General features: G+C 36.8%; 1 protein-coding gene and 1 long non-coding RNA gene across 9 annotated transcripts in view; one reads left to right on the forward strand and one right to left on the reverse strand.

The window, feature by feature from the left end:
* Positions 1-445: 445 nt before the first annotated feature.
* On the forward strand, positions 446-23,490 carry LOC119479550. 7 transcript variants are annotated; one of them, XR_005204702.1, is made up of 7 exons: positions 446-591; positions 1,561-1,659; positions 3,450-3,549; positions 5,201-5,288; positions 6,035-6,099; positions 9,626-9,691; positions 14,771-14,938. It is a non-coding gene; the product is annotated as an uncharacterized LOC119479550 (long non-coding RNA). The 7 variants fall into 7 exon arrangements; XR_005204704.1 differs by lacking the exon at positions 14,771-14,938 and adding an exon at positions 22,523-23,490 and having other exon boundaries at positions 456-591; positions 1,527-1,659; XR_005204700.1 differs by lacking the exon at positions 14,771-14,938 and adding an exon at positions 21,966-22,103 and having other exon boundaries at positions 456-591; positions 1,527-1,659.
* The window catches only part of LOC119479544 (transmembrane protein 266-like), a 55,665-nt gene continuing 44,944 nt past the window's right edge, over positions 16,328-27,048 (reverse strand). Inside the window, exons 8-11 of one of the 2 annotated variants that reach the window (XM_037755288.1) lie at positions 24,359-24,474; positions 21,960-22,155; positions 18,464-18,526; positions 16,328-17,977 (exon numbers count right to left, since the gene is read on the reverse strand). In XM_037755288.1, the coding sequence (XP_037611216.1) occupies positions 17,337-17,977; positions 18,464-18,526; positions 21,960-22,155; positions 24,359-24,474 (1,016 nt within the window). In that variant the 3' untranslated portion in view covers positions 16,328-17,336. The remainder of the gene's footprint in view (positions 17,978-18,463; positions 18,527-21,959; positions 22,156-24,358; positions 24,475-27,048) is intronic. The other variant, XM_037755299.1, reaches the window with a different exon arrangement.

Raw genomic sequence — 27,048 nt, forward strand, 5'->3', positions numbered from 1 at the left:
AACTAAACGTCCTTCTTGCATGTCTAAGAGGTATCCAATTTCAATCTGCATTACACATTATATACAGTAGGCCTAAAAAAAAACAATTATTCTGAAAATTAAATGTGTCAATACAAAAGCTAAAAAATAACAATATTAGATTAACAAAAATCTTATTATTGTTTGTCAATTCCCATTGACAGGCTCGATCTGTTTGAATAGTTGCACAATACCAATGTTTGCACAGTTTTCTTCCTGTAGGTGTAGGCTATCTTTTCCTCCTTCATCCATAGGCTGAAGTAGAGCTAATAGAAACAAACACTTCTCCACATTTTCTCCTGCAGTTGCCAGTTTTGATGTCAACTATAATCTCAAATCTCATCCCCCTTTTGCCACCACAGGTTGAACCAATATACTACACCTCTGACTTTTTATTATTCCTCCCCTAAATAATTACTCTTATTTTGAAAGCCACAATCCAGATCTACTCTTCCTGTTTCAATCAGTGGCTTGATTGGTTCGAGACTCAACTACAACTTTAGTTTGCTCACAAGCCGACCTGACTAATATAGGCCTTTATCCATGTGTAAGAGGAGAAGTTTGGGGGAAATGGTGAGTAGAAATATACTAATGTTACTCAGACACGGTGACGTTTCTGTTAATGTGGTTATTTTGCTGCAAGAATAAGGTGATATTAGTTTAACTACCAGCGTGGCTGTGTGATTAGGGTCAAACTAAGTGGGCTTTTATCCCTCAACGCTGTCTTACAGGTGAGTTGAGGCTCAAACTATGGTTAATGTCGTGTAAAAACGGGTTATGGTTAGTATTTTAGCAGATTTGCATTACTGCCAAACAAAAACATAGTATTTTGGTAGTTTTTTTATTGATTTCCCAACTTCCAGAGGGCATTTTTCACTTAATATTACTTTTTTTTGCATTTTTTTCGACATACTATTCAATGACATTAGCTTTTTATTTTTTACATACTATACTATTCAATGACATTAGCTTTTTATTTTTACATACTATACTATGACTTTTTTGCTTTTTTTTTTTTTTTACATACTATAATATGACTTTTTTCGACATAATATACCATGACTTTTTAAAAAGAAATTTCAACATACTATGCTGTGCCTTTTTTTTTGCATTTTTTGCACATACTACAATATGACTCGTATGTCCTTTTTTTCTAAATACTATACTATTTTTTTTTTGACATATTATACTATTAAACCAGCTGCTTTGCTAGCTGGCTACAGTATCTTCATGTCACTATGTGCAGTTGTTGTGCAGTTTAGTATTCCTGGCATCAGATCTGCTGTAGAAAATGCTTTTGGCCTTTGACAGGGCTGAATTTACTGACACTTGATTGTCCATTAAACCATTTTTAATTGCCATGAAAGAAAGAAGCATGGCCAATGACCTCAATGCAGGTTATTGCAAACTGCCCAAGCAATGAAAGTTAACATCCCATTATTGTAGAGGGTATAATTATTATTGCGTTATCATTTTACACTTATAAATGTCTAAAATGTTCTCTTCAGGCCAGTCTCCTCTGGAGCCCCCTTTTTGTTGCAGAGCACAACAAACTGACCCTGTTACACTGAATGTCATCACTGCCAGCAAGGTGGGAGTAGAAGTAGTCTACTGTGTCATGCCTGATAGCTGGTACCAATTGTAAGTCTGCAGTATTTTAACAGGACCTAAAACTGTCAGGAGGAAAACAAGGATACAAAGAATACTTGCAGCTGTCTGCCATAACTGGTGCATGCTTATTAAAGACGTCCTGTATCTCCTGTTTGTGTGGGTTGTTGTAGGCTCCTGTATGTTTTTTTCCAAAGACATCAAAAATGGCTTTTCCAGAGACGCTGTTTGATGTGGAGAGTAATCCATCATTGCAAAAATGTAGCAACCTATAAAGTGCACAAACAAAAAGTGATACCTGAGCTACACTTAGACCCGACAGGAAGGTAGTGAGTTCAGTTTGGATGCATGAACTGGCATAACTCCACTGAGGTCATTTGTAAAACGGCAGGAAGTGCTTTTATTTTCTTTTGAGCAAGGTGGTTAAGGAGATCAGTAAGGTCAAAAGGGTCACGATACTAGTGGCACAACATGATTCATACCTAGGTCTTCTACCAGGTAATTTGTGTGGTTTTCTATGCTGGTTTTTAATTTAATTTTAATGATACAGTACAGTATATAGATGTTATAGTTTATTGTGCATGCTGTCATACAAAAAAATTGTTATCATTTGGTATATGATTGAATATCGCTCTGCCTCACTGCCGTATAAAAATCAGTTTTTGGTTCACACCAAATTACACAGAAATGAAACTGACTTTAGCGACTTAAAATCAGTTTAACTTCACGCACTTCTGTGCAGGAGCCTCTGCTATTGGAAAGTTGAATAATGTCACATCTGACACCTGTCAGTGGCGAAAAAGGTGATTTCTTTAGTGAGAAAATTCTCTCTCTCATGATATACAGTACATGTCATGAATTCAGTGTTTCGGGCCTGAAAAACTGAACATTGCAATTAATATCACAGTGATATTGACCTTTTAATTTGTGGAAATGTGAATGTTGTCAAGGGTTACCTTTTTTCACCTGTTAACCCTCAAACCTGGCTCAAAAATATGGCACATATACATCAGCTTAAATCTGCCTTGTTATTATTAGCATAAATTAATCTATAATGCGGTTCAAAATATAGTATGATAAAAAAGTTTGCTCTATATCATTAGTTTACAAAAGAAAGTTGTTGGCTACTGAAATTCATTTGCTCAAAATCAAATTTAGTGAGTCCAGACTCACTCTCAGTAGAATAATTCTGTTATTCATAGTGTTTGGGCGTGCTTAAAAAATCAGATATTATATTATGCATATTGGATTTTGCAACTTTAAGTATTATGTCTCAATGTTCTAATGCATCTAAAAGTTTTTTTTTTTTTCTTTTTAATGAGTGACTTCATCCTGTATTCTGTGATTGTTCAATAGAACTGTCAGCTCGTACATCTAATGGTATTTCAATTGAATTAGGATGCATTAAATTAAATCTTCGGTATTTTAATACAGCTCATATTGATCTTTATTTCTAGGCTTTACTCTGTTTAGTAGTAGAACAAGGTGCAGCATGTGGCTAATTCAATGTGACAGACCCACTTGCATCAGTCACTTTAAATTGTGCTATAGGTATGCTGTTTCAGAGAGTAGTATCGTATTCAAGCCACTTTTATTTCTTAATGTAAAAGTGGGTTGAATATAAAAGAAATTTGCTGCAGATTGTTTTAAAACTGGGCTGAGCATTACCTCTTTTATGCTTTTATATAACCTTTTCACCCTGCCCTTAGAGAGCTCGTTATAACCATTACTTTACCTTTTATAGTCTCTGTCACTGTTACTAAAGATCTGCGAGAGCTTTGAACTGTACAGTACGCCTAAACACGTTGTGTCTCCCTTTACAGATTCTCCTCCCAAGAGTGTGTACAGAGCTGGATGTGGCTACTATTTCAGACATCACTGAGGTCAAATCCCAAGATGCTTTTGTCAGGACCACATCTGCTGGTAAGCCTTTTGTTGTGATGCAGTAAGTGGCGTAAACAATGAAAACGTAAAGAGGACTAATGAAAGGCACACCAACCGAACTGATACCACTTTAACACCATCCAACTATTTGCTCAAGGTTCTTTGTAGCAAACTTGCATCTCTGTCTTTGCTACTTTTTCCCCTCTAGGATAATTTAGAAACCAACTTTATGGTAACTCATCATAATGATATATCATGCCTGATTAATTTTTGTAAAAGCATGCATTAAGTGTGGTGCACTTAATCATTCAAACCTTTTGGCAAAGTTCTGATCGTGATGCTGTGATTTATTTATGCCTGCTGTATTGTATATAGCATTTCCCACAATGCATAGCCTGCACAGTAGAATCAAATATTGAATGTAGACTAAATTATTAGGTGCACTCATAGTTTTGCTAATGCTGCAGATCAAGGGTTAAGTTTATTAGCGTTTCATATGTATTCAATATACAGTGACAGGAAATGTCCCAGGCAGCATTATTGTTTGTGACCTGTTAATGACTGCTAGATCAAGCCCAGCAATCTTAGCTGTCACTCTAGCATAAAAGCCTCCCTGAAGAATCTCTAATCACAATTTGATGGGGCCCATTAACCTCATGAAATATATATGTGTGACTGAAATCATCCACTTAAACTTTGGCAAGAGCAAAATGTTCTTGTTTGGAATTCAGGGGGGGGCGGTTCGGGGGCTCTCCTGGGCTGCATTACTGAACTTTTCACAGCGACTCGTTGTCTCTTGAATGTTTTAGGGTTCTATGGCACGTTGCCTTTATTGTCAGACCTATAAGTAATCTACTATGCCAATTCCTTCCTTCTCCCCCGAGCTTGATTCAGTTGAAGTCCTGCCAATTTGTTTATGTCCGTTGGAGCATCTTTATTTTTTGAAAATAATAAAAGGATGAAGTGTTGCTTTGAACACTGAATACTTTTTTTTTTGTAAAAACAAATTTATTGAGAACAGACTGTTCTCTGAACCTTATTTGGTTTTTAAATTTTATAGCTTTACCATATGTGCCGTGGAATTTGTTTTGTCATTTGTACAGATATTTCAATTCCAGCTAATTTATGTCCCTAATTAAGATAATTTCTGAAACTAGTACACTATTTGGAAAATGACTTGTGGATGAACAAATTCATGGATTAAATAGAGCCGCAAGAATTAATCGATCAATCAATTAGTCATCAACTATTCAATTAATAGACAGCTATTTTGATAATCGATTAATTGGTTTGAGTATTTTTTTAAAGAAAAATAAATCAAAATTCTCCGATGCCAGCTTCTTAAATGTGAATATTTTTTTTATTTCTTTACTCTTCTCTGACAGTAAACTGAATATCTTTGACAAGACATTTGAGGACGTCATTTGGCTTTGGGAAACGCTGATCGACATTATTTGTTGTAGCCCAAGATTAAAGAATTCGAAAGAAACCAAGAGAGAGTGATCCTCAGTCTGATCATCACATAAATGACTCCATCAGATAAGCAGACTTGCTTTCAATTAAAGAACCCATTCCTTTAATTATATAAATGCTTTTATTGACCATCATTGCCTAGTCGTTGTCTAATTAAGATAACAAAAGCCACACTACAGGGTACTGTGTATTTATTTATCTATTTATTTATTTACAGTTTCCGCACCTTCTCATGTGGGGCTTCCCCGAAGGCTCCAGCAGGAGAGACACACCTGAGCTCACCAGCGCTAAAGTGGTGTCTTGAGGTACAATAAGGCAAAACTTTCAGTTCCATTTTTAAAAATTTGATGGCTTTTCTTTCTTTCTTTTCTGTTTTCTTTGTTTCTTGCTTTTTTTCTTTCTCTTCTTTCTTCTTTCTTCCTTTTTTTCTTTGTTTCTTTCTTTCTTTCTTTCTCTTCTTTCTTCTTTCTTTCTTTTTTCTTTCTTTCTTTCTTTCTTTCTTGCCTTCTTTCTTGCTTTCTTTCTTTCTCTTTCTTCTTTCTTCCTTTTTTTCTTTGTTTCTTTCTTTCTTTCTTTCTCTTCTTTCTTCTTTATTTCTTTTTTTCTTTTTTTCTTTCTTTCTTTCTTTCTTGCCTTCTTTCTTGCTTTCTTTCTTTCTCTTCTTTCTTCTTTCTTTCTTTCTTTCTTTCTTGCTTTCTTTCTTGCCTTCTTAATGAAAAGCATGTGCCATCTTGGATATGCTACAAATAATTAATTTCATATTTATTTTCAATCTTGAGCCAACTACTTGTTGTTGTTGTTGTTGTTATCATGTCCATCATATCATAGTTGAGAACACATGGAACCCATATGCAGCAGGCTGAGAAGTGTGTTCAGCGCAGTTGTTGATTTGTTCATTTTTGGTTTCAAAAAGCACGCTGTGTAGTATGTGCAGTTTGGTGTATATTTGTACCTGAAGCAGCAACAGCTCGAGGACACACAGTATTGCTACATGTGGTCTCAAAACTCAAACCTCGCCTCGGCTGATTTTTATGTCTTTGTGTTTATTCAGGACGAGACCTGAAGAGCGGTGACAACTTCAAGCTGCTATATGAGCTGATAAACGGAAGGCTGCAGGTATTTTGTTTTTCATGTTTGCTTAATCAATTTCTTCTTACACTTGTGTTTGAGGGTGTGAGATTTGCATACTTTCTGCATGAATTGATGTGTTTTTATAATACTGTTTAATTACTTTAATTTGAACACATTTGAATAAGTTGATTTGGACTTCTTTTTTCTTACACTCAGATTTGAACCTCCTTGAAATGTAGTTAGTGGCCCTTTTAAAGCTATAAATCATTTACCAGAACCAATAGTGAGTTAGCTTTAAGTGCTTTGAGACCACTCTTATGTCCAGAGTCAGCCAAAAGTGAAATTAATATAAGCACTCAGGTTATAAGATATTAAAAATGTGTAAACAGATCTCCTTAAATCATTTTGTGATGACTTTAAAGACAAAAAGGTAGAGTATTACTTTTAATACATAATTACAGAATATTTCACAATACTTTGTTTTTATTTATCACAACAGTATGTTGTTGCAGACATACCATATGACATACGGTATGTCTGCATACATAGTTATTTATTTTGTGACGGAGTCCTCAAAAATGGCTCAGAGAGAGGAAAAAAAAAAAATCACATCCTCATGCAAGCGAGGCCGGTCTGAGAGGGGAACCATGTTGCAGATTTATAATTCATAATTCTTCAGAGTTAATGCAGTATTCACATGATAATTAGTATTAATTTTTGATTGGTGCCTCAGGGCAGTTCTGCATTGTTAGGCTGAAGAATCTATGCCATTATTACCTTATCAGTGTAACTGTCAGCCGCCTGTTTTATTTTACAAATGCACATCTTGTATTTTATTATCAGCTGCTCTCATCAGCACAGAGCGGCGGTCCTGTTGCTTATCAGCCGCTTTAACAAAAGACTGTGTCACTTAAATGAGGAAAGAAGCATTTGTGTTTGGACCAGTCAAAACAACGCTATCACCCGGTGTGTGATGCCTCTGAACACACTGACTGTAAATAATTTGTCCATTGAAACCAAACAGAGAAAGAAAAAAATATCAATAATCCAGTTTTAGCACCATGTTATACTATTAATAGATTCATATTTGTTAGTCATTCAGTTGCATTTACAGTTTACTGTAGATATTGCTGTGACTCTTCAAATTTCTTTGAATTTTAAATGGTTTGAGGCAAAAACTCAGGGGTGGACAAAACAACAGGAAAACCTTACAATATAATGCAATCTAATGCAAGAGTTGTTTGATGCAGCTTCTATTTTACACAATCATCCTTGCCATTTTAACATGTGAAAACAAAAAAAATTATATAGTCTCTTTTCATGAGCAATGCATTAATTATTTAATTGAATTATTTAAAGCTTTATTCTTATGGTTTTTGATTCCCTGAATTAGATGTGGAACTTTTTGTTGATTTTGAGATTAGTCGACTGATGAAAAAATTAATCTGCAACTATTTTGATAATAGATTTATCATTTAAAAATAATTGTTCTCTGGTTCCAGCTTCTCAAATGTGAGGATGTGTTGCCTTTCTTTGTTTTATATTTAAATATCTCTTTTTTTGTTGTTGTAGAAAACAAGCAATTTCATGATACTTTTGGCCTCATGAAATTGCGATTGGCATTTTTCATGACCTTTTATAGACCAAACCAATAAGTGATTAATTGGGATCATCAGCAGATTAATAATAATAACGAATAATTTGATAATAAAAGTAATCATTAGTTGCAGCTTTAGACAAAGCATTGCATGCATTCTTGGCTGTACAACACAACCCTAAGTGTTGCTGGGTAATTTAATGTAGTATACACAAACAGTCCAGGCTTTATTCTTGTGCCATGTGCTCCGTAGTGTTCTGCTTACTGACCAGCTGATTCATTCAGTTGTGTCACAATCTGCCTGTTTTGTAAAGCACTCATGTTCTCACACCTGAGGGAAGCTTTGCTGTGTGAAGGAAGAGGTTTCAGCATCACTTTGGGGTATTTTATTAACAGGACAGCAGGTGCACGACTCCCTGACCCACTCCCTCCACCAGCTGTGTGTGTGTGAGCATGTGGAGACCAAATGGCAGGCAACAAGAGCTCAGGGAAAACTGACCGAGCTTGGCAAATCGACCGGTGACTCTGGTGAACCAAAAGCTGCCTGCTGCTGCGTCAGTCGTCTACTTTCCAGAGGAAACTTTGAAAAGCTGTTTGTATGCAGCTGGATACTGAAGGCAAAGGGGCGTGCTTTTTTTTCTGTCTCTCAAGTGAAAAAAAGGCCGTCTTAGATTGACAGCGCCTTTCATACTGTATTATCCGGCCTGGCTTTTAACTCCAGGAGAACTGTGTTCACAAATTGATGCTCTGCTCCTTTGGGGCTGTAGCTGAAACATTAAATTGTGCTGAAATATTCATATGTGAGTGCATTTAGCTGAGAGCAATTGATGTGCGACTCCCCAGAGGCCAGATGGAAATGTTGCAGGGCCCCAGCATGCGCTGGCAGACACCCTGAGCTCTGGCCGGGACAGTGATTGTGATTTAGCCGAGGCTAACAAGTCAGACTAAGTTGAAGACGTGATGATGTCAGTGTCTGCCCCGGTGGCCAGATACCAGAGACTGATGACTTGTGCCAAAACCAGTTGGCAACTTATAAAGGCTATCAAGGATTTTAAGACAAATAAAGTATTGGGGAAATGGAAAAAAAGGCGCTTTACCAGCTCGTCAACCTCTACTCAGTTGGAAGAAAACCACACCAGTGGTGCAGAAATCACCAACAAGTGATTTAAAGCTTCAGTAGGCAGAAAGTTTTTGGCATTGTTGGGCAAAAATGCCATAATAATCTTTCAGCATAATGTAATTCAAGTACTCTTAGAGATAACTAGACTTCTGCACCTCCTCATGGCTCTGTTTCAGGCTTTAAAAAATCTTTGACTTTGGCAAATCACAGGTAAATTCAGAGAGAGAGCGTTCCTATTGGCTGTGCTCCGGCTGGTGGGCGGGGCTTGGAATTTCCTCAACAGATCTCAACATGGCTGCCGGGTCACAAACTTTCTCATTTTACAGCTAAACCGTACACTACAAGATGTTTCTGAAAACATTTGAGGCGAGAAATAGACATTACAATAACAGAATATTGATTCATATTTGATCAGCGCTGCCTAGTTTGACCGTTTGATCGGAGTTTGCGAGTGATTGACAGTTACAGACGGCAAGGCTCCAGCTCGGCTCCAGCTCGGCTCTGATTGGTTATTTTCCTCCGGTGCCATTAGGAGCACTGGAGGACACATGATTTTTTTTTACAGATTACCTGTCTCATGCACTACTGTCAGGACATAGTGACCGTTTAATAAAAATAGCTTTTTTTAATCATATTTGCTCCTTTTCTACCTACTGCAGCTTTAGGTTGTCAAACAGCCACTTTTGTTGTGAAACATCTCTGGGAATGGATGCTAAACAACGAGGATTATATTTTTATTCGCTTAAAATAGTTACATTATACACTCGCATATTTGAAAATGTTAAATTAAAATGTTAATGTTGAAGTAATTATTTTCTATTAATACGTCTACTTGTCTGTTTATTGAAATGCAGGAGCGCTACATTGCAGTTGGCATCTCAGGAGCAGTTCAGCATCTGGCTCGAATGAAAAACAGTAATGTAAGTCAAATCACACAAACTGACAGTAAATTGTGTGTTATAATCCACCTATTTTATATAGTATATTCCACTATGAATGAAGAGCAAAAGCTTTTCACAAGACCAAACTCAAAATTCGTATTTAATTCAAAAAGTTTATGTTTGGAACAATAAACAAGCCATGTCCGTGGGAGAGAAAAACAGGAAGTATTTGTTCACATTTGGAATAGAAATGAGTTTGTAGGTGTTTAAATCATTCATTTCGACTGACTCACTGCATTTACATGTTGTTACTGTAAATGTTTGGGCAGGATGTTTATGCATTTGTTGCAGAAGCAAGACATTGAATATGAATATGTTCGTGGCTTTTAATACGACTTAAGAAAATGTTGAATCAGTGGCAACCATTTCCCTGAAGGGTTGGGCTTTTTACTCAAAAATGTTAGCTAATTTACCCTGCATGTATTAAGTCATGCATAACATACTTACACGTTGGACTGCTGAATTAATTTTGATGTTCTGTAGATTATTTTATTCAGTTCTTTGGAGCACAGAGTGATGTAGTGTCCCATCTCCCAGAGGACTATCTCTTTTGTGTCCTCATGTTTATCACATGACCAACTTAGCGTATACGTCTAACATATTCAGGAGCAACAAGAGAAATTAATTAGTATTTATTTATTTATTTTTTTTACTTTTCCTTTGAAAAAACTTAATAAAAGCCAGAGAACTGGCAAATCATACTCAAGAATTAGTTTCTAGCTTTATTCCCGTTCATAGTTTGCTAGTGTTCAATTTATTAGCAATTAAAAATGTGATTTACAGTCACTAAAAACAGATTTAATAATTAATATTGTATCTCAAGAGGACTGAAGTGCTAGAGCTTGGTCACTCAGTGGGTCTTGTTTCCAGTTCCAGATTGACCCACTTTTTATTCCAGGTAGCATAACAAGCATCTGAGGGGAGGGTACCAGAAGAAAACTGTTTTATGTTAATGCGAGAAAAAAAAAAAAAAATCTTCCGTAGCCATGACAACAACCTCCTGAGTGGATTTCTTCCACCAAGTGAACCTCTAGATCCTGTGCACTTAAGAAATATGTTTCAAAACGAGAACCTGAGAAGCTTTTTAAAGAACGATGTATAATTTATTTGTATTTTTCTCCTGCTTCAGAGCCTCTTGAAATAGTGTCCTGTGTGAGACGTGTTCTGAATCTGTCAGACCGCAACAGTAATGCAGTCATACTTCCCATATCTGTTTGTTCTCAATGAGATTGACCTTTTTCAACATATACCCAGCTGTTCTGTGCCATATGTCAGCGTTCAAAAATCTCTTCCACACACTTGAAAAGAAATCACATTCATAAACAAAACCACTTAGGGGTTGAATCAGTAAATGCCTCTTGGACAGGCAATTGAAAACGTCAAGTGCTGGATATTAATACCAGCTCATTTTAATGGTAAGGTACCTGGTTGTTGTTTATATATATGATATATCATATATCATATATATAAACTCATCGTCACTGTACTAAGTGACAGCCAGTCACACAAGTGTTGCCATTAACAAAGACCCTGAGACATCCATCTTCCAACTGACAGACTGTGGTTTGATGGTAAATCTTTTCACGGTGAGGAGGTGTAATGGGTTTTTATGTTGACAAGGAACCAGAAGTATAAATTGATAATTAATTAAGTTTGCAGCAGTATTTCCAGTTTTCAGTACCTTTCAGTAAGAGTCAGCTAACATGGTTGGCATTGCCTGATTAGTGCTGTTGAGTTGTACTTGGGACAAATACCAACTAACTAAAAACGCACTGCTGGAGTTTGACAGCTAAAAGTCGTTCCACAGAAAGGTAGTGGGATTAAAACATTAAACCTGCAATAACTGTTCTTTGGCCACCTGGGAGCAGCAGAAACAATACTGACATCCCTTTTTAAGTTAATATAGCGATATTGTGATCATGCTATACTATGATTGTTTTTTCATGAAATTTTTTGAACATGTTATACTATGACATTTTTTCATTAAATGTTTCGACATATTATACTATAACTTTTTTCATGAAATTTTTCGACATGCTATACTATTACTTTTTTTCATGAAAAGTTTTTGACATGTTATACTATGACTAAATTTCATGAACTTTTTCGATATAATATACTATGATTTTTTTTCATGAAATTCTTTGACATACTATACTATGAATTTTTTCAAATAACATTTTTCGACATACTATACTATGACTTTTTTCATTAAATTTTTCGATGTGCATAAATTGAAAGATTTCATGATCTTTTTCGTCATACTATGACTTATTTTTCATGAAAATCTTTCGACATGCTACTTTTTTTCATGAAATTTTTAGACATGCTATACTATGTCAAAAAAAAAAGTCATAGTATAGTATGTCAAAAAAAGTTCATGAAAAAAAGTCAGAGTATAGTATGTCAAAAAAAGTCATAATATATTATGTTGAAATTTTTTGACATAGTATGTCGAAAAATTTCATGAAAAAAAGTAGCATGTCGAAAAATTTTCATGAAAAATAAGTCATAGTATGACGAAAAAGATCATGAAATCTTTCAATTTATGCACGTCGAAAAATTTTATGAAAAAAGTCATAGTATAGTATGTCGAAAAATGTTATTTGAAAAAATTCATAGTATAGTATGTCAAAGAATTTCATGAAAAAAATCATAGTATATTATATCGAAAAAGTTCATGAAATATAGTCATAGTATAACATGTCAAAAACTTTTCATGAAAAAAAGTAATAGTATAGCATGTCGAAAAATTTCATGAAAAAAGTTATAGTATAATATGTCGAAACATTTAATGAAAAAAAGTCATAGTATAGTATGTCAAAAAAAGTCATAATATATTATGTTGAAATTTGTTGACATAGTATAGCATGTCGAAAAATTTTATGAAAAAAGTCATAGTATAGTATGACGAAAAAGTTCATGAAATCTTTCAATTTATGCACGTCGAAAAAAGTCATAGTATGTCGAAAAATGTTATTTAAAAAAAGTCATAGTATAGTATGTCAAAGAATTTCATGAAAAAAAATCATAGTATAGCATGTCAAAAAAGTCATAGTATAGTATGACGAAAAAGTTCATGAAATCTTTTAATTTATGCACGTCGAAATATTTCATGGAAAAAGTCATTGTTTATCACATTGTTAAATTTCATTAAAAAAAAGTCATAGTATAGTATGTCGGAAGAATTTCATGAAAAAAAGTCCTAGTATAGTATGACTAAAAAGTTCATGAAGTTTTTCGATATGTCGAAACATTTCATGAAAATAAGTCGTCATATAGTATGTCGAAAAATTTTATTTAAAAAAATTCATAGTATAGTTTGTCAAAGAATTTCATGAAAAAAGTCATAGTATAGCATGTCAAAAAATTTCATGATAAAAAGTTATAGTATATTATGTTGACATTTTTTGTCATAGTATAGCATGTCGAAAAATTCCATAAATAAAGTAGCATGACTTTTTTATACCTTTTTTCAACATACTATACTGTGACTTTTTGACATATCTTATGACTTTATGACTTTTTTCGACACACTATACTATGACTTTTTTGACATACTCTACGATAACATATTATACTACGATTGTTTTCAACATACTTTATTTCTTTTTTTTGAAAACATACAATGACTTTTTTCTACATACTATACTATGACTTTTATCAACATGTTATACTATGACTTTTTTCGACATTCCACACTCTGACTTTTTTAATGACTTTCTAATGCCATCTTCATGACATACTTTACTTGACATTTTCTGCCTTTTTGATGACATACTATACCATGACTTTTTAAAAAAGAGTCAGCCTATAAACATTAAGCTTTAATTTTGAGATTCAGTAGATTTATGCGCTCAGTGAGTTAAAATATTTTTTTCTAATTTCAATTGTATTGAAATAATTTATATCAGCTTTTCACACCTGAAGTACCACTGTTAGGTTATTACAGTGTTATTTTATGAAGCATTCACATATTTCTACATAAGGAAGGAAGGGGGTAATTATCCTACTGTGCCTAAGAATCTGTAGATGTGAATCAACAATGATCATTTAATGTTAATGCAGTTAAAGTGACTCCCTCTGTGCCATTATTAAAACATTTTAATTATTAAGTGTCTAATGGTCACTGTTAATTCACTTAGCTTCCTGTGAATGTGACAGGGACTGTACCTCTTGATTCGTCGGAGAGGTCCCAAAAGCAATTTACTTCTTAGCATGTCTCTTAAAGGTCTACTCAATGTCTCTGCCTGTCAAAATTGAACACTTAAGTCAGATTGACCTAGTACGATAGTTATTGACAAATTGGGTTCATAATAATCATTTAGGCACACCTTTCATTTGGCCTTCAGTAGTAGTGGAAAAGCATTCAGCATCAAGTTTTGTTTACAGTTATTAGCAGTTATTAGTGTACAAATAATGTAGCTTCATCAATGGGCAGTGAGCTGGAAGTTGAACTGTACGAGTTATCGCTTCCTTTACATGGCTGGTTGAGCTGGACGGGGTTCAGATTAGAGGCACAGCACCTTGAGACATTAATACCGAGGCAGCTGTGACAGACAGAGTCTGAGCCAGGATTTGGCACCCATATTGAACAGGATTCCTTTGTGTATGTCGAGAGCCAAGCAGATCATTATTTATTTACTTGTTTCATGGCATGCGATAGGCATTGTTGTTTTTGTAAACTAGATTGATGTGATGAGTCTACAGATAGATGGTTACAGGGCTAGGTTATTAACTTACATGTTGGCTCATTAAAGAAACAGTTGCCTGCTGCTGCAATAAAAATAAAAAAAAAAACAGGTTTTGTTTGGGAACCTTTTTTTTCAACAAATTTGATTTTAAGGATTGGGTGGATTTTAACACCAGTGTCACATCATCAACCTGGTAGTTATTTGCTGTTTCCTAACAGCTCTACATTTCCCTGATGATGATTTTAAGCAAAATGGAAAGCTTGAAACAGCAAATATGTTTCTGTATTATTTAAAGTATCTTTATTCAGTGGAACAGAAAATTACTTTTTATTTTATATTCTTTCTAATCTACTCTCTGTTTCAGCGATGACTCAAGATTTGAGAAGGGATCATTGGTTAAACCCAGATTTAAATATAAAACAATAACTCCCTGTTAGTGACAAATATACCTTCCACATAACAACGCTGCTTCAAATGTACTTGAATTATTGTGTCACGTTTAAAATAGGTGCCTTTAGATGTAATATATCTATGATTCAGTTTGCACAGTAATTATTTTGGGATTAAGATGCAGTTTTTGGGCTGCACTAGTCTGACTTACTGTATGTAGACTGTGGGTATGTATAAGCCTGCCATTGACCGCCTATTTCAGCGGGCATTCTCCTCCCCTTATGCTATCTGCACTATTTATTTTGCAAGGACACCATTGCTGCATCCTGTGCTTAGCACAGCCCGAGACGATTGTGATTGGTTAAAGAAATACAAACAAGCCCGAGTATTTTATTTTTTTCCCTTGTACCAGAATGATGTGTGGAGCGAGACCTTTCTTTAGCACTGACACAGTACTGTGGAGATAGGCCTGCATGCACTAACCATTATTAAATGGTAGCTTGATGAATTGTTTACAATCACAAGTCTATAGTCTATAGAGTAAGTCTTATGGTCAGTGATATTTGAATTCTGTGTCGAGGATTCAAATCAATTACTCAGGGGAATGAATCTTCAGTTTTGTGTCTCCAAAAAGAGCTGCAGACAGAATACTTGTAAACTAGTACTGATAATATTTTTCTGTGCGCAAAAACAGTATTTCTAATAGTCTCCTTGGTCCCCCATATTTAATGTGTCACTTACAAATGAATTAATGGTTCTCTGTATGAAATTAAGAGCATATCTATTGGGTCCCCATGGCTCTCAACACGGCAACAGCTAAGCTGGCAGCTAACATGTGGGGCACGCTCACATGCACTAACATGCATTAAAAGGCCCGGGTAGCCTAAACAAAGCACAAAGAAGTGTTGATTACAACACACACAGAGGGAGAGTGACTTCATTCTCTGCTCAGGTAGACATTACTCCTCCATATCTTTACACAGCAAATAGTTGTTTGCTGCCATATTAATGTTCTGAATATCGAATGTAGCACCTTTACAAACGATCCACATACCCAGATCTGCAAATGAACTAGGCCTACTTAGTTCTCAAAACTTAAAACACTTGTGTTGATAGCTTAATTGTAGCCGTAATAGTTATTAACAATTAAAACATTCTCTGGATAGCTTACTTGTAAACACTTGACAAGCAACAAAATGCAGCAGTTTATCTTGTGAATTAATTATATGAGAGGGTAATTAAGAGAGTTGATAATTCTCACGACACACTTGCAATGACTTGATTAATTAGCAGTTGTTGTGACAGGTCTTCCAATGTTAATAACCTTAAATAATTTAGATTTTTCAAAATCATATGCACATAAGGAGATGATGCTAATTAAATAATGTTGTACAGTGCAGTGTGTAACAAGGAGCCTGCAAGAAGGATGCATTTGATTAGAGTCCACTCAGTGGTTTTATCGTGCTGCAGTATATTTGATACAGCTTCAAATCACTTAACGATGTATTAAGAGTCAGTAAAATAAAAGGAGTTAAGGAAATACTAACTTTTATTTTTGCTATTTTCATTCAAATGACAACACCTGCATTTGGCAATAACTTCCTCCATATCAAGTTTACAAAAGTGTCTGTAAACATTAAAGTGCAAAGAATTTGCTTGCCATTTAGGGCACATGTCTTTTAAAGGTTCATGCTACAAGCACTCCATTCTAGTTTCATGTGAAGAATCTAGTCACTTACCTTTTCATTTCATCCACACATATATACCCTACTAATGTTAAGTAAAACAAAAATACTATTCAATAAATTCTGATGATGGTTTCAAATCAAACAAATAGGTGACAGAAAGGCAAAGGTAAAAAAAATAATAATAATTGGCTGTTTGTATAGTTAAGCCAGTCTTATGTACCCTGTGGCTGTTTGAACAAAGAACAGCATGACTGATGTTTAAAGTTGATCATACAAATGAAAAGAAACAAAATAAGAAAAATGCAATAGAAAAAACTCCTTTTAACTGCTTGAAATTCCAAGAACAGAGAACAGTGTCTTGGTTTGCAACACGGTTCAGAATTAAAGTTGTTGTTCAGTATAGGCTTGAATGGCCCCTTGCTGGTTTTAATTCATGTAAAGTTCAGTGCATTTAGGACCTATTCAAAGTGAGAATTCCTGATGAAGAATGTGTCCAAGAACACATTAAGACTCCCCCTTACCGGGATGTTATAGTCTTTGTTGTGCTATATCAGGGAATTTCTGATTTCAAAAATCCATCAAGGAGGAACAGGGGGAAGTTGGACAGTATGGCAAAGGGCCTAAGAGTTCTTATTGTCATTTCTACTATTGACTTATGAACACGTCAAGTTAAGGAGCATCAGTGTTAGCTAGAAGCTAAGGCTCAAGCTTGCTCTGGATTGGCTAAGATTGGATTTACACAGCGACAGAAAAATCTAATTTTAAAATCTTTTGTGCCTCTCGTTCAGATATATGCCAAACAGGGTGGCAGTAAAAGAAGAGCAAAGACTTCTGTTTCTGTGTAAATGCAGCTTATGTATCAGGCATGCGCCCCAGAGGTGTGTCAGCTGGTCCCAGGAGCCGGTACTTCTCCTCCAGGGACTGCTCAGTGCTGCTGCTCTGCAGGTGGATCAGCGGCTTGGTCTGCAACAGTACACAGCCCCTTCCTCGGCCTCGTCTCTCCTCTTGGTTCCTGCGGTTGAAGATGTTTATTCTGTTGTCCAGCTCAGGGCTGGCCTTTTCTGAGCCAGTAGGGCTGGGAAGCTTAAGGTTGACAGGGTCCACTACCAGGCCCTTTTGAGCAAGGCAGGAGTCCTCAGAGAGGGAGCAGAGTAGCTCCTGCACCACCATGCTGGGGTCCCTGCAGGGGTCCTGGCCTGAGAAGGGAGGAGGACAGCAGCGATGGGCGTTGTAGCTCAGGCTGAGGTCCTGAGCTGTGCTGCTGCTGCAGTCTGTCATAGATGAACCCGGGGTGTGGCTACTCAGGCTGTGGGGTCGGGCCGTCAGGCTGCCACTGGACCGTGATATGCTGGTTGAGGCATCACTTACGGCGCTGCCCACCCGCTCCATTGCGAGCATCGGGTTTGACTGAATGGGATTTGGATTGGTGGGGAGGTGAACGTCGATGGCTGCCGTGGTGATGAGCCGGGCACCCAAGCCAGAAGCTCCAGCATCTTGAAAGACATTGTAAACATTCAGAGAAAGTCGGACAACACAGATAAAACTAATTAGCCCTTTACTTCAAACACAACAGGTGCATAACATTATACTTCCTGTCAACTTTAAAACCTGTGAATGAATTATACTGCGGTCTGTGGTAAGGCCTGAGATATTTACTCAGTTACAAATGTCCTCATTTTGGCTATAAATGTGAATTTTTGAGTGTTGAAAAACATTATACAAAGGCCATCATAAGTATAGAATTTATATTTTTGTCTGACAAATGCCAGGATAAATAAGGTAAGCTTTGAATTTACATTTAAATATTATGGAAATTTCCAGCTCTCCAAGGATTCTATGTGTCAAGGTGTTAATTGATGAAGTTTTGTCCTATGACATGTGGCTTATCAACCCTACAGTATAACCATTCAAAAAGATTTTTGAGTCACTGCTTTAATTTAATTTACATGTACATGGAGTCAATGTTCATAATCAGTTACCACTGCTTGCTTCACTGTAGTATTGGCTGATGTAGTTGTTCATGTCATCACGCACAACTGGATCTGAGTTCAAAAATAAAAAGATAGATGAATAAATAAAAGGAACTGACATTTTTAATATTTGTGAATAACAAATTTGTGAATGTGATGATTTCCCCACCATACAAAAGCATGTATGCAGATGATATTATTTTATACATCTCAAACTCTTTAGTTCCTTTTCTTTTTGTCCATAATCTGATTGCTAACTACTACTCAACACTTTGTGCACAAATCATTGGTAAACTTGTTAACAGACTTATTCAAATTTGGCGAATCTCGCTGCATCTGCAATCAGAAAATACCAAATCCTTGGAAAACATGTGAGCCTTCCTCCTACAATACCGTCATACATCTCCATACATACATCCGATTCTTTCTTTTCTTCTACACTACCACTCCATGACACGAGACTGATACGTCTACACAGTTAAAGTCCTGTTGTTGTGTTTGCTCCTGTCTGTCCTAAAATATGCATAATATGCGTAATATGCATGTTGTCACTGTTATTGCTATTACTTAATTGTTGTCACAGTTTGGATAGTAATGTCTGGTTGTTGAAATTTTGGATTATACATAAATGAATACAAAAAAATGCATCAAATATTGTTTGGACTGACATACATATTATTATATATAATATTAATACAGAACGGACCATAAATTGCAAGTATATAATATAGGAAATGACAAATATAGTGTGACTGACTCATACTGCTAATACTCTGTGTGGCAGTGACTGTAATTGGATTTCATTCCTTTTTGTGTGTAGGTCCATGTCAGTGTTAACCACCCAAACTAGTGCAAATGGAGAATATCTCTTATGTTTACAACATAATATTGACAGAGATGACTTCTGCCTCAGGCCACAGGTACTTTATTGTCAAGTGGTCAGGATCACGCACTGCTACGCTGTGCATTAGCTGCACCCTAGTGCACCAGAAATAAACTGGGACAGGGACAGGGTGGGGTTGGTTTCAGGGTTGAGAGGAATGGGGGGAAAACGAGAGAGAGTGGGAGCTCTTTGTTCAGGCACAGATCCCTCCAGTCTAGCAGGCCTCAGTGTGCGTGGTGAAAGGCTGTGATCTGCTATGCTCCTCTGTTCGCTTGATTGGTCTTGAGCTCACTGTCCGCTGGCTGAGTGCGAACCCAGAGTACCCTGAGTGCTAGCCCCTGTCCCCTGGGACATGCTGCAGACTCTGATGGGTAATTTCATTTATTTTTCAGTCTAAAATATTAATCCCTGAGCCACCCCTGGAGAGGAAGCATTCCACGCACTAAAACAAGACTGAGACAATCACTCCACAATTAATAACACATGAGTCTTAAGAAAAAAAGAATGGGCTGTCCAGCATACGTAAAAGGCTCTGCCTTTCTTCTGTGACAGTCAAGTTACCAGGCTGTCATCTGTCTGTGGAAAAAGAGAGGTGACATGCTGAGGTCCTTTTAGTTCAAATCTGAACTATAATTTTTGTTGGGTTAAGTATCTACACCACAGGTGAAGCGGTGTGAGAGGAAGATTATTTAACAGTTTGGGAGATTTATATATATCTACCATATGGGCTTTTCAGACATATTAGCACCATAGGCTCTTTTTTTAAGATTGTTTTTTGGAAATTTCTGCTTTATTTGATAGTGAAAGAGTCAGGAAAGGCAGGGGAGAGAGAGGGGATGACATGCAGCTAAGGTCCCTGGGCCGGACTCAAACCAAGGCCTCTACGGTAAGGACTCTGCCTTAATGGTACACGCTCTACCCAGTGAGCTACCAGGGCGCCCCAACAGTATGGCTCTTAGCACTGGCAATGGCAGTCTGTCTGTCTGTGCAGACATTCATAGTCAGAGGATGAAGCCTGCTGACTTTGGTCATCCCCGAATTTTCCTCTTCGGCCATCAGCAGGCTGACATTTTCTGTTTTGAGTGAAATGTCTCAACAACTATCGGATGGATTGCTATCAAATTTGGTACAGACTTTCATGTCTCTCTTAAGATTAATTTTAATAACTTCGGTGATCCCCTGACTTTTCATCTAGTGCCATCATCTGTTTGGTTTGACTTACAAAATGAATGACATTCCCATCAGCCTCAGTTTGTCTTTGGTGCTAATTAGCAAATGTTGGCATGCCAACACGCTGATGATGAACATGGTAATCATTGCACCTTCTTAAGATCACCATGTTACCATTCTCATTGTGAGTATGTTAGCATTTAGCTCAAAGCACTGCTGTAGTAAAGCCCCACAGAGCCAATAGCTTGGCTACAATCCTCTCTCAGTATCTAAGAGGAAACTCCACTGGTTCATTGATTTACGCTGATTGTCACTGGATGTTCTTAAAATCTACATGGTTTGATACTTTAAGGTGGCAAAACCCACAATCTCCTGAGACATTTATTGTTATGAAGGCCACTGCCTTGATAAGAGTTCATGATAGTTTGATGGCACCATGCAGGTGAGTGTGAGAGAACCCCATTGAGACCGTGCGAGCAATGTTGAGCAATACAAATAAGCTCGGCTTGATTTGAGTTGACCTGACTTGACTTGAGCCCTGTGGCCTAAGTGCTCATCCCAGTGACCATGTTTCTGTAAAAAGCCCCACTTGTTTCTGAGAGCCAGATTTCCCACTATGCCCTTGGGGTAATATTGTGGCCGCCGTGGAGCCTCCCGGTGCCCTATTGTGGTTTGCAGGTGAAGGGGAACAGATGTTGACAGGAGCCCACTCTCCCTGAACAAGGCCCAATGCACAGAGCACTCTGTACCTGAAATAGTGGTCTAGGTCGGCCTCGCCACGACGAGGGGGGGGGCGGTAAGAGAGATAGTTGGGGCATGACAGAAGCCTGTGCACGCTGACGTAGTGTCAGAGAACATGCTTGTTTTCTCCAGGATTCACCAGATCCTAAAAGCTTTTTTGCCCTCATATTGATCCCGGAGCGCCTGCGGTCAGATGGGTGTTGTGGGCAAGCGCGGAGGGGCTAAGAGCCTGGCCTCGAAGATGCTCCAGGGCTACTGCTCCAGATTAAATGTACACTGCTCTGGCATCCAGTTCACCTGATGTTACACTGTTAGAGACTTTTTGTTCCACATAATTATGTACATACTTTATGCTGCACCTCTCTCCTGGCTTGTCATGCTGCTTTCTCAAGCAAACACTGCACCTGGTATGGTGTGTATTCAAATTAGCAATATCTTTAATGCCACTGGCTTTTGACTTCGATGCATTCATTTTCAGTTTGTGAAATAGTGTTTTTAATTCTAACGCACTGCATTAACCTCATTGCAGGACATTTTGGTGCCAAAATTTGTATCAGAAGGGATTATAGATTAAAAATGTTAGTTTTCTGTTTTACATTTTTTACAGTTGACAACTGTATATTATTTACTGTATGCTTGATTTCACAGTTTACAAAACCTAATCACTTTACATTCAGTGTTTTCAGCATCTAACTAGAGACTTTACTGTACCTGCAGTGGCGTGAGGCTCCCTGGGGTTTCTCTGGCCGCCCTCATCGTCAGACTCCCCAGGAGTCATGCCTTCTACAACCTGAAAACTCCTGCCCTGTTTGCCCCATACATGATGGATCTGCATGGCTGCTTCACGTTCTGCCGCAAGGTCCAGGTCCTGCTGGGCCAGATGGGCCCTCAGCTGCCGAATCTCAAACTGGAGACAGTTGATGCGTGAGCGTAGAAAAAGAGAGGGAAAGTAGCAGGTTGGGAGTGTAAAAGTGATTGTAGAAATGGATTTTAAAAGGTCAGAGGACAGAGATAGAAAAAAAAAGGATGGGGAAGGCAGGAAAGAAAAGAAAGAAGGGACGGAAGAGAGAGAACAAGGTGAAAAGGTGAGCGAATGAGGGAGGGAGGGAAAACATGATCTGCATACATATCAACACAAGAACATCACATGCACTGGGAGCAATATGGATTTTCTTTAAACAGTTTTCATCATTACTCCAAGTGCAGTATCTGTGTTGGGTAAACTGTGTGTTTCACTGATATACAGCTGTGATGTGTCTCTGTATTGATTTCAGGTGTTTTGGCCCAGAGAACACATGCAACCCATTGACAAGAAAACATTGCAGCAGTACATTTTGTAAAAGGAAGTGAATACAAAATAAAGAAAATACACTGAAGCAACGGCTTTCACAAATTATACATGCTTGGGGAATGTATTATGTTCCAACTGAAAAACGTATTCTTAGTATACCTTCAGTTAAATCACATTTTGACTGAGGTCTAAAGTGTACATTAAAATAGTAACTGGAAAAATATTGCCTATATTTATAAAGAACAATTTGTTTAATAATACTTTTTGAAAGTCTGTTCATTTGCGTTGTAATTATATATTTATTTATCTATTTATTACATATGCCTGGTCTCAGACCTGAACTTAGATGGTCAATTAAAGGTTAGGTCATTATTAATATTTATTGTAGTCTGCATTTTGCCATATGGGATCACCAGTGTGTGCTCTGAGGAATCATGATGAAATGTGTGGACAGACTGGACCTGTTTGTAAGGTATTGCTGCCCTCTTCTGGTGGGAGATGAACTGACAGTGTAATATGGGTTTATGTGGCCATTAGTGTAATAAACCTTTTAACATGACAGTCTTAATTTTATATTAAGACTGGATGGTTATATGACTATAAATTAACTATAATTTGACTATAAAGCAGTGAGTGAGAAACTTCTACAGTTGAACTGTAACGCTTTTACAATTGGCATACAATATAACATACAGTAGTTATGTGTGACTATTCTACTCAGTCAGTCATTTCTACCATCAAGCAGAACTGAGGCTGTGGACAGATTTCAAAGTGGAAAAAAGTGTAGAATAGCCAATAGAAACCTTTCAGCAACTTGATCTACTTCCTCCTTCTCCAACCATATGCAATACAAATGTCATGGGTATAGTACGTCAAAGAAAAAAGTCATAGTATAGTATAACATAAAAATATCATAAAAATGTCATAGTATAGTATGTCATGAAAAATGTCATAAAAATATCATAACATAGCATGTCATAAAATGTCAAAGAATGCCATGGTGTAGTATGTCATAAAATGGCCATGAAATAATGTATGTCATAAAAAGTCATAACAATTATATAAAAACGTATGTGCTAGAAATTGTCATAGTATAGTTTGTCATAAAAATGTCAGAAATGTTATAAAAATGTATGTCATACTGTATAGTATACCATAAAAATGTCTTAAAAATGTCTTAAAAATGTCGTAAAATAGTACACAATTTCATAGTATCATAAAATTTGCCATAAAACTGATATAAAAATGTATGTCATAAAAATTGTCATAGCGTAGTATGTCATAAAAATGTCATTAAAAATGTTATAAAATGTATGTCATAATATAGTATGCCATAAAAATGTCAAATAGTATAATATGCCATAACAATTTTATTAAAAAAATGTCATAGTATAGTATGTCTTAAAAATGTCATAGTATAGTATGTCATAAGAAATGTCATAGTATGTCTTAAAAATGTTATAGTATAGTATGCCATACAAATATCATAGTTGAGTGTGTCATAAAAATGTCATTCAGTGGAATGTCCTTAAAAAAGTCATAAAAATGGCATCCTATAGTTTGTAATAAAATAAAATTAACTCCCGCAAATAACCATTTTTTCTAAATACTGCTGAATGCTCAACTTCTGTCTCAGTCCACATGCGGAACCACTTCAAGGTTGTTGGTATGGGTGTGTATTGTGCATGAGGACACTATTTTGAGTGGATGTGTTGAATATTTTTTTTCTCTTGTTATCTTGCAAGCTAATTTTGTGGATGTTTGGGGAAATGCAGCCTGGCTGTAAGGGTTTAAAAAAAAAAGGTGTTTTGGTACTCACAGCCTGTTCCTGGCAGATCTGAGTGAGACGCTCCAGCTGCTCCTCTCTCACAGCCTTGGTCTTCTCACACTGCTGGATCTCCAGTTCCATCTCAACTTTGACTTGTAGCACATAAGCTAACATGGAAGAGGGGAGAGAGACAGAGTTTTAAAACAAAGACAATAATATTTTCTTAGATCACTACAAAATTAAATGGTCTGAAAGGGATGGTTAGGTGTGTTAGGAGGCATCAAGACTTACTAAGTGAGAAAACTTTCTTAAGTAAGACAGCTGCTGAAGGTATTTATTGTAAAATACATGAAGCACATCAATGTCAAAGGTTAGTGTTGGTGGACCATTTGGCCTTCGCTCCATACGTGTTTGTCATCACGTATGCAAACCTCATTAATTACTGGTTACCAGTAACCCTATACCTGTGCTGAACGACTTTTGCAAAGTGCTGAAAATGTTCCACAGGGATCTTGTTTCATACTGAATGCTGATGCTCAAGTTTTTGTATATTTCCAACCCAGATTGACACTGAACATCCCATTCCACCAGATTCAAAAAGTTAACATCTGCTGTACACAACATCTGCATAAACTGAAGTTGCAGTCCTGGAATCGTCTTCAGGGGTTGGAGCAGTGGGAGTTCTGGACAAGGCTCAACGTTTGAGTTTTCAAAAAAAAATGAAAAGTGAGAATTTATCTGTATGTATTGGTTTAATAAAACAGAAATAAAGTGAGAAATGGACGATATATAATACAAAAATCAGACATTAAAGGTTAATTTTGCAGCACAAACACTGTTTGTTTTAGTTACTTTAGGGCTCAGCTGCATAATCAGCAGCTCATATGCAGTTTCTCCCAATTTTTATGTTAACTTTCTTTGTAAGTACTTTCTGAGCTGTCCTTGTTGCAGGAGAGCTAATTTACGTAAAACAAAGTAATAACGTCTTTTTGGAGCAGTACATAACATTTAGATGTACAGTATGTGACATACTGTAAAATCCAGTGAAAATGAGTTCAACCAAACTGCTCCTTTAAAAATAAAAAAGCTAAATCAACAAAAAAGATGAGCCTAATAGACTGTGGACATGAATCTTTCTAGTTGTATAGTCTTGGTGGTCACATGGCCTTCCTGAGCTTCCTACAACAGTTTTGCACTGAAGTGTTGCCAGCATACTTTGGCCAGCCTTGAATCACTCTTGCTTCTTTCCTGTGACCTCTCATTGATTTAATCAACTCTCATCATCACTCAATCATTCATTTATTTTATTTTTTATATATTTATTAAAAGTATAATGTGCAGCCATGCTGGAACCGATGTACAAAAAACACTTGAATCACGGTGTGATCAATCAGTAACTCCACCTCTTTCAATCTGTCTGCACACCTTATTTTTACATGACACACTTTCTGAAGCAGGATGGGAAGGTGTACCTAAAAAAAGGCTAGCGAGAGTAAATTTGGATACCTGTTGTCATCACAGGTGGCAGACAGTCGGTCCCTCACACCTCTTTGTGATCACATTTGTAAGCTATAGCCGCATGATATCACACATGGATATACTGTGTATCCTAATGTTGCTATGGGCAACATAAAGAAGTGAAACATAATCAGTAATTATACTCGTCCTACTCCAATATCCATGTTGTTGTTGCGATTGTGGATCTGACCTATTACGAGACTCAACTGCCTGCTTTGTCAAAACACTAGGAGGAGAATGAAACAGCCTTTCTGGTACTGAGGGGGGGGGCAGAGCAAAGCACACAGCCATCGCCACATGCTCCTTGTACCTATTTATAGTCATGTTGGCACACACGCATCGCAAAAGTGGGGACATCAGATGGGGTCAGGCCAGTCAGAATTCAAACTGGCATGAAGAGCTCAATCACAGGTTCATTATTTAGCTGCACAATATGCAGTAATAATGTGGTTTATCTGTGTCAGTATGTATGAGACGCCAAAATTGAATACTTCACTTGCAAGTACATATATACCGCTACTAAGCACTTGCTCATACATGCATACTTTCATGCATTTACATACATACAGTATATACATGCACACACATACATAAATGCATAAAACATGTGTGAGTATGTAGGATGTATGTGTGCATGAATGTATGTATATGCATGAGAGTATGCGTGTATGTGCAAGTGCTTAATACTGGTCAGTGGGCAACCTCCGGGTCTGAATAGTGAAGCGCTTTAAACTTGCATTCTTTCTAATAGCCAGCAGGGGGTGACTCCTCTGTTTGCAACAAGAAGTCAGATTGTATAGAAGTCTATGAGAAAATGACCCTACTTCTCACTTGATTTGTTACCTCAGTAAACATTGTAAACATGAGTTTATGGTCTCAATCGCTAGTTTAAAGTCTTCAAAACAACATGATGTTCATTTAGTAAATCATTTAGTAAAGTACCATGTGACCCTTTCAAAGTGTGTTTTCAGTTCCTGATAGGTAATTTTAACATTTCGCTCGCTTGAAAATGTCTTTTCAGGTTATACTTAGCTCCACCCTCTCGTGTCACTTCTGGTTGCAAAAAAATACGACGTCCAAAATGCCAAACTCGAGGCTTCAAAACGTCAGTCCACAAACCAATGGATGACGTCACGGTGACTAGGTCCACTTGTTGTATACAGTCTATGGTACCGGTATATACTGTACATTTTGGTCTAGGCAGCATCTCATAAGTATGTGTT

This window comes from Sebastes umbrosus, chromosome 2 (assembly GCF_015220745.1).
Source record: "Sebastes umbrosus isolate fSebUmb1 chromosome 2, fSebUmb1.pri, whole genome shotgun sequence".
NCBI lineage: Eukaryota > Metazoa > Chordata > Actinopteri > Perciformes > Sebastidae > Sebastes > Sebastes umbrosus.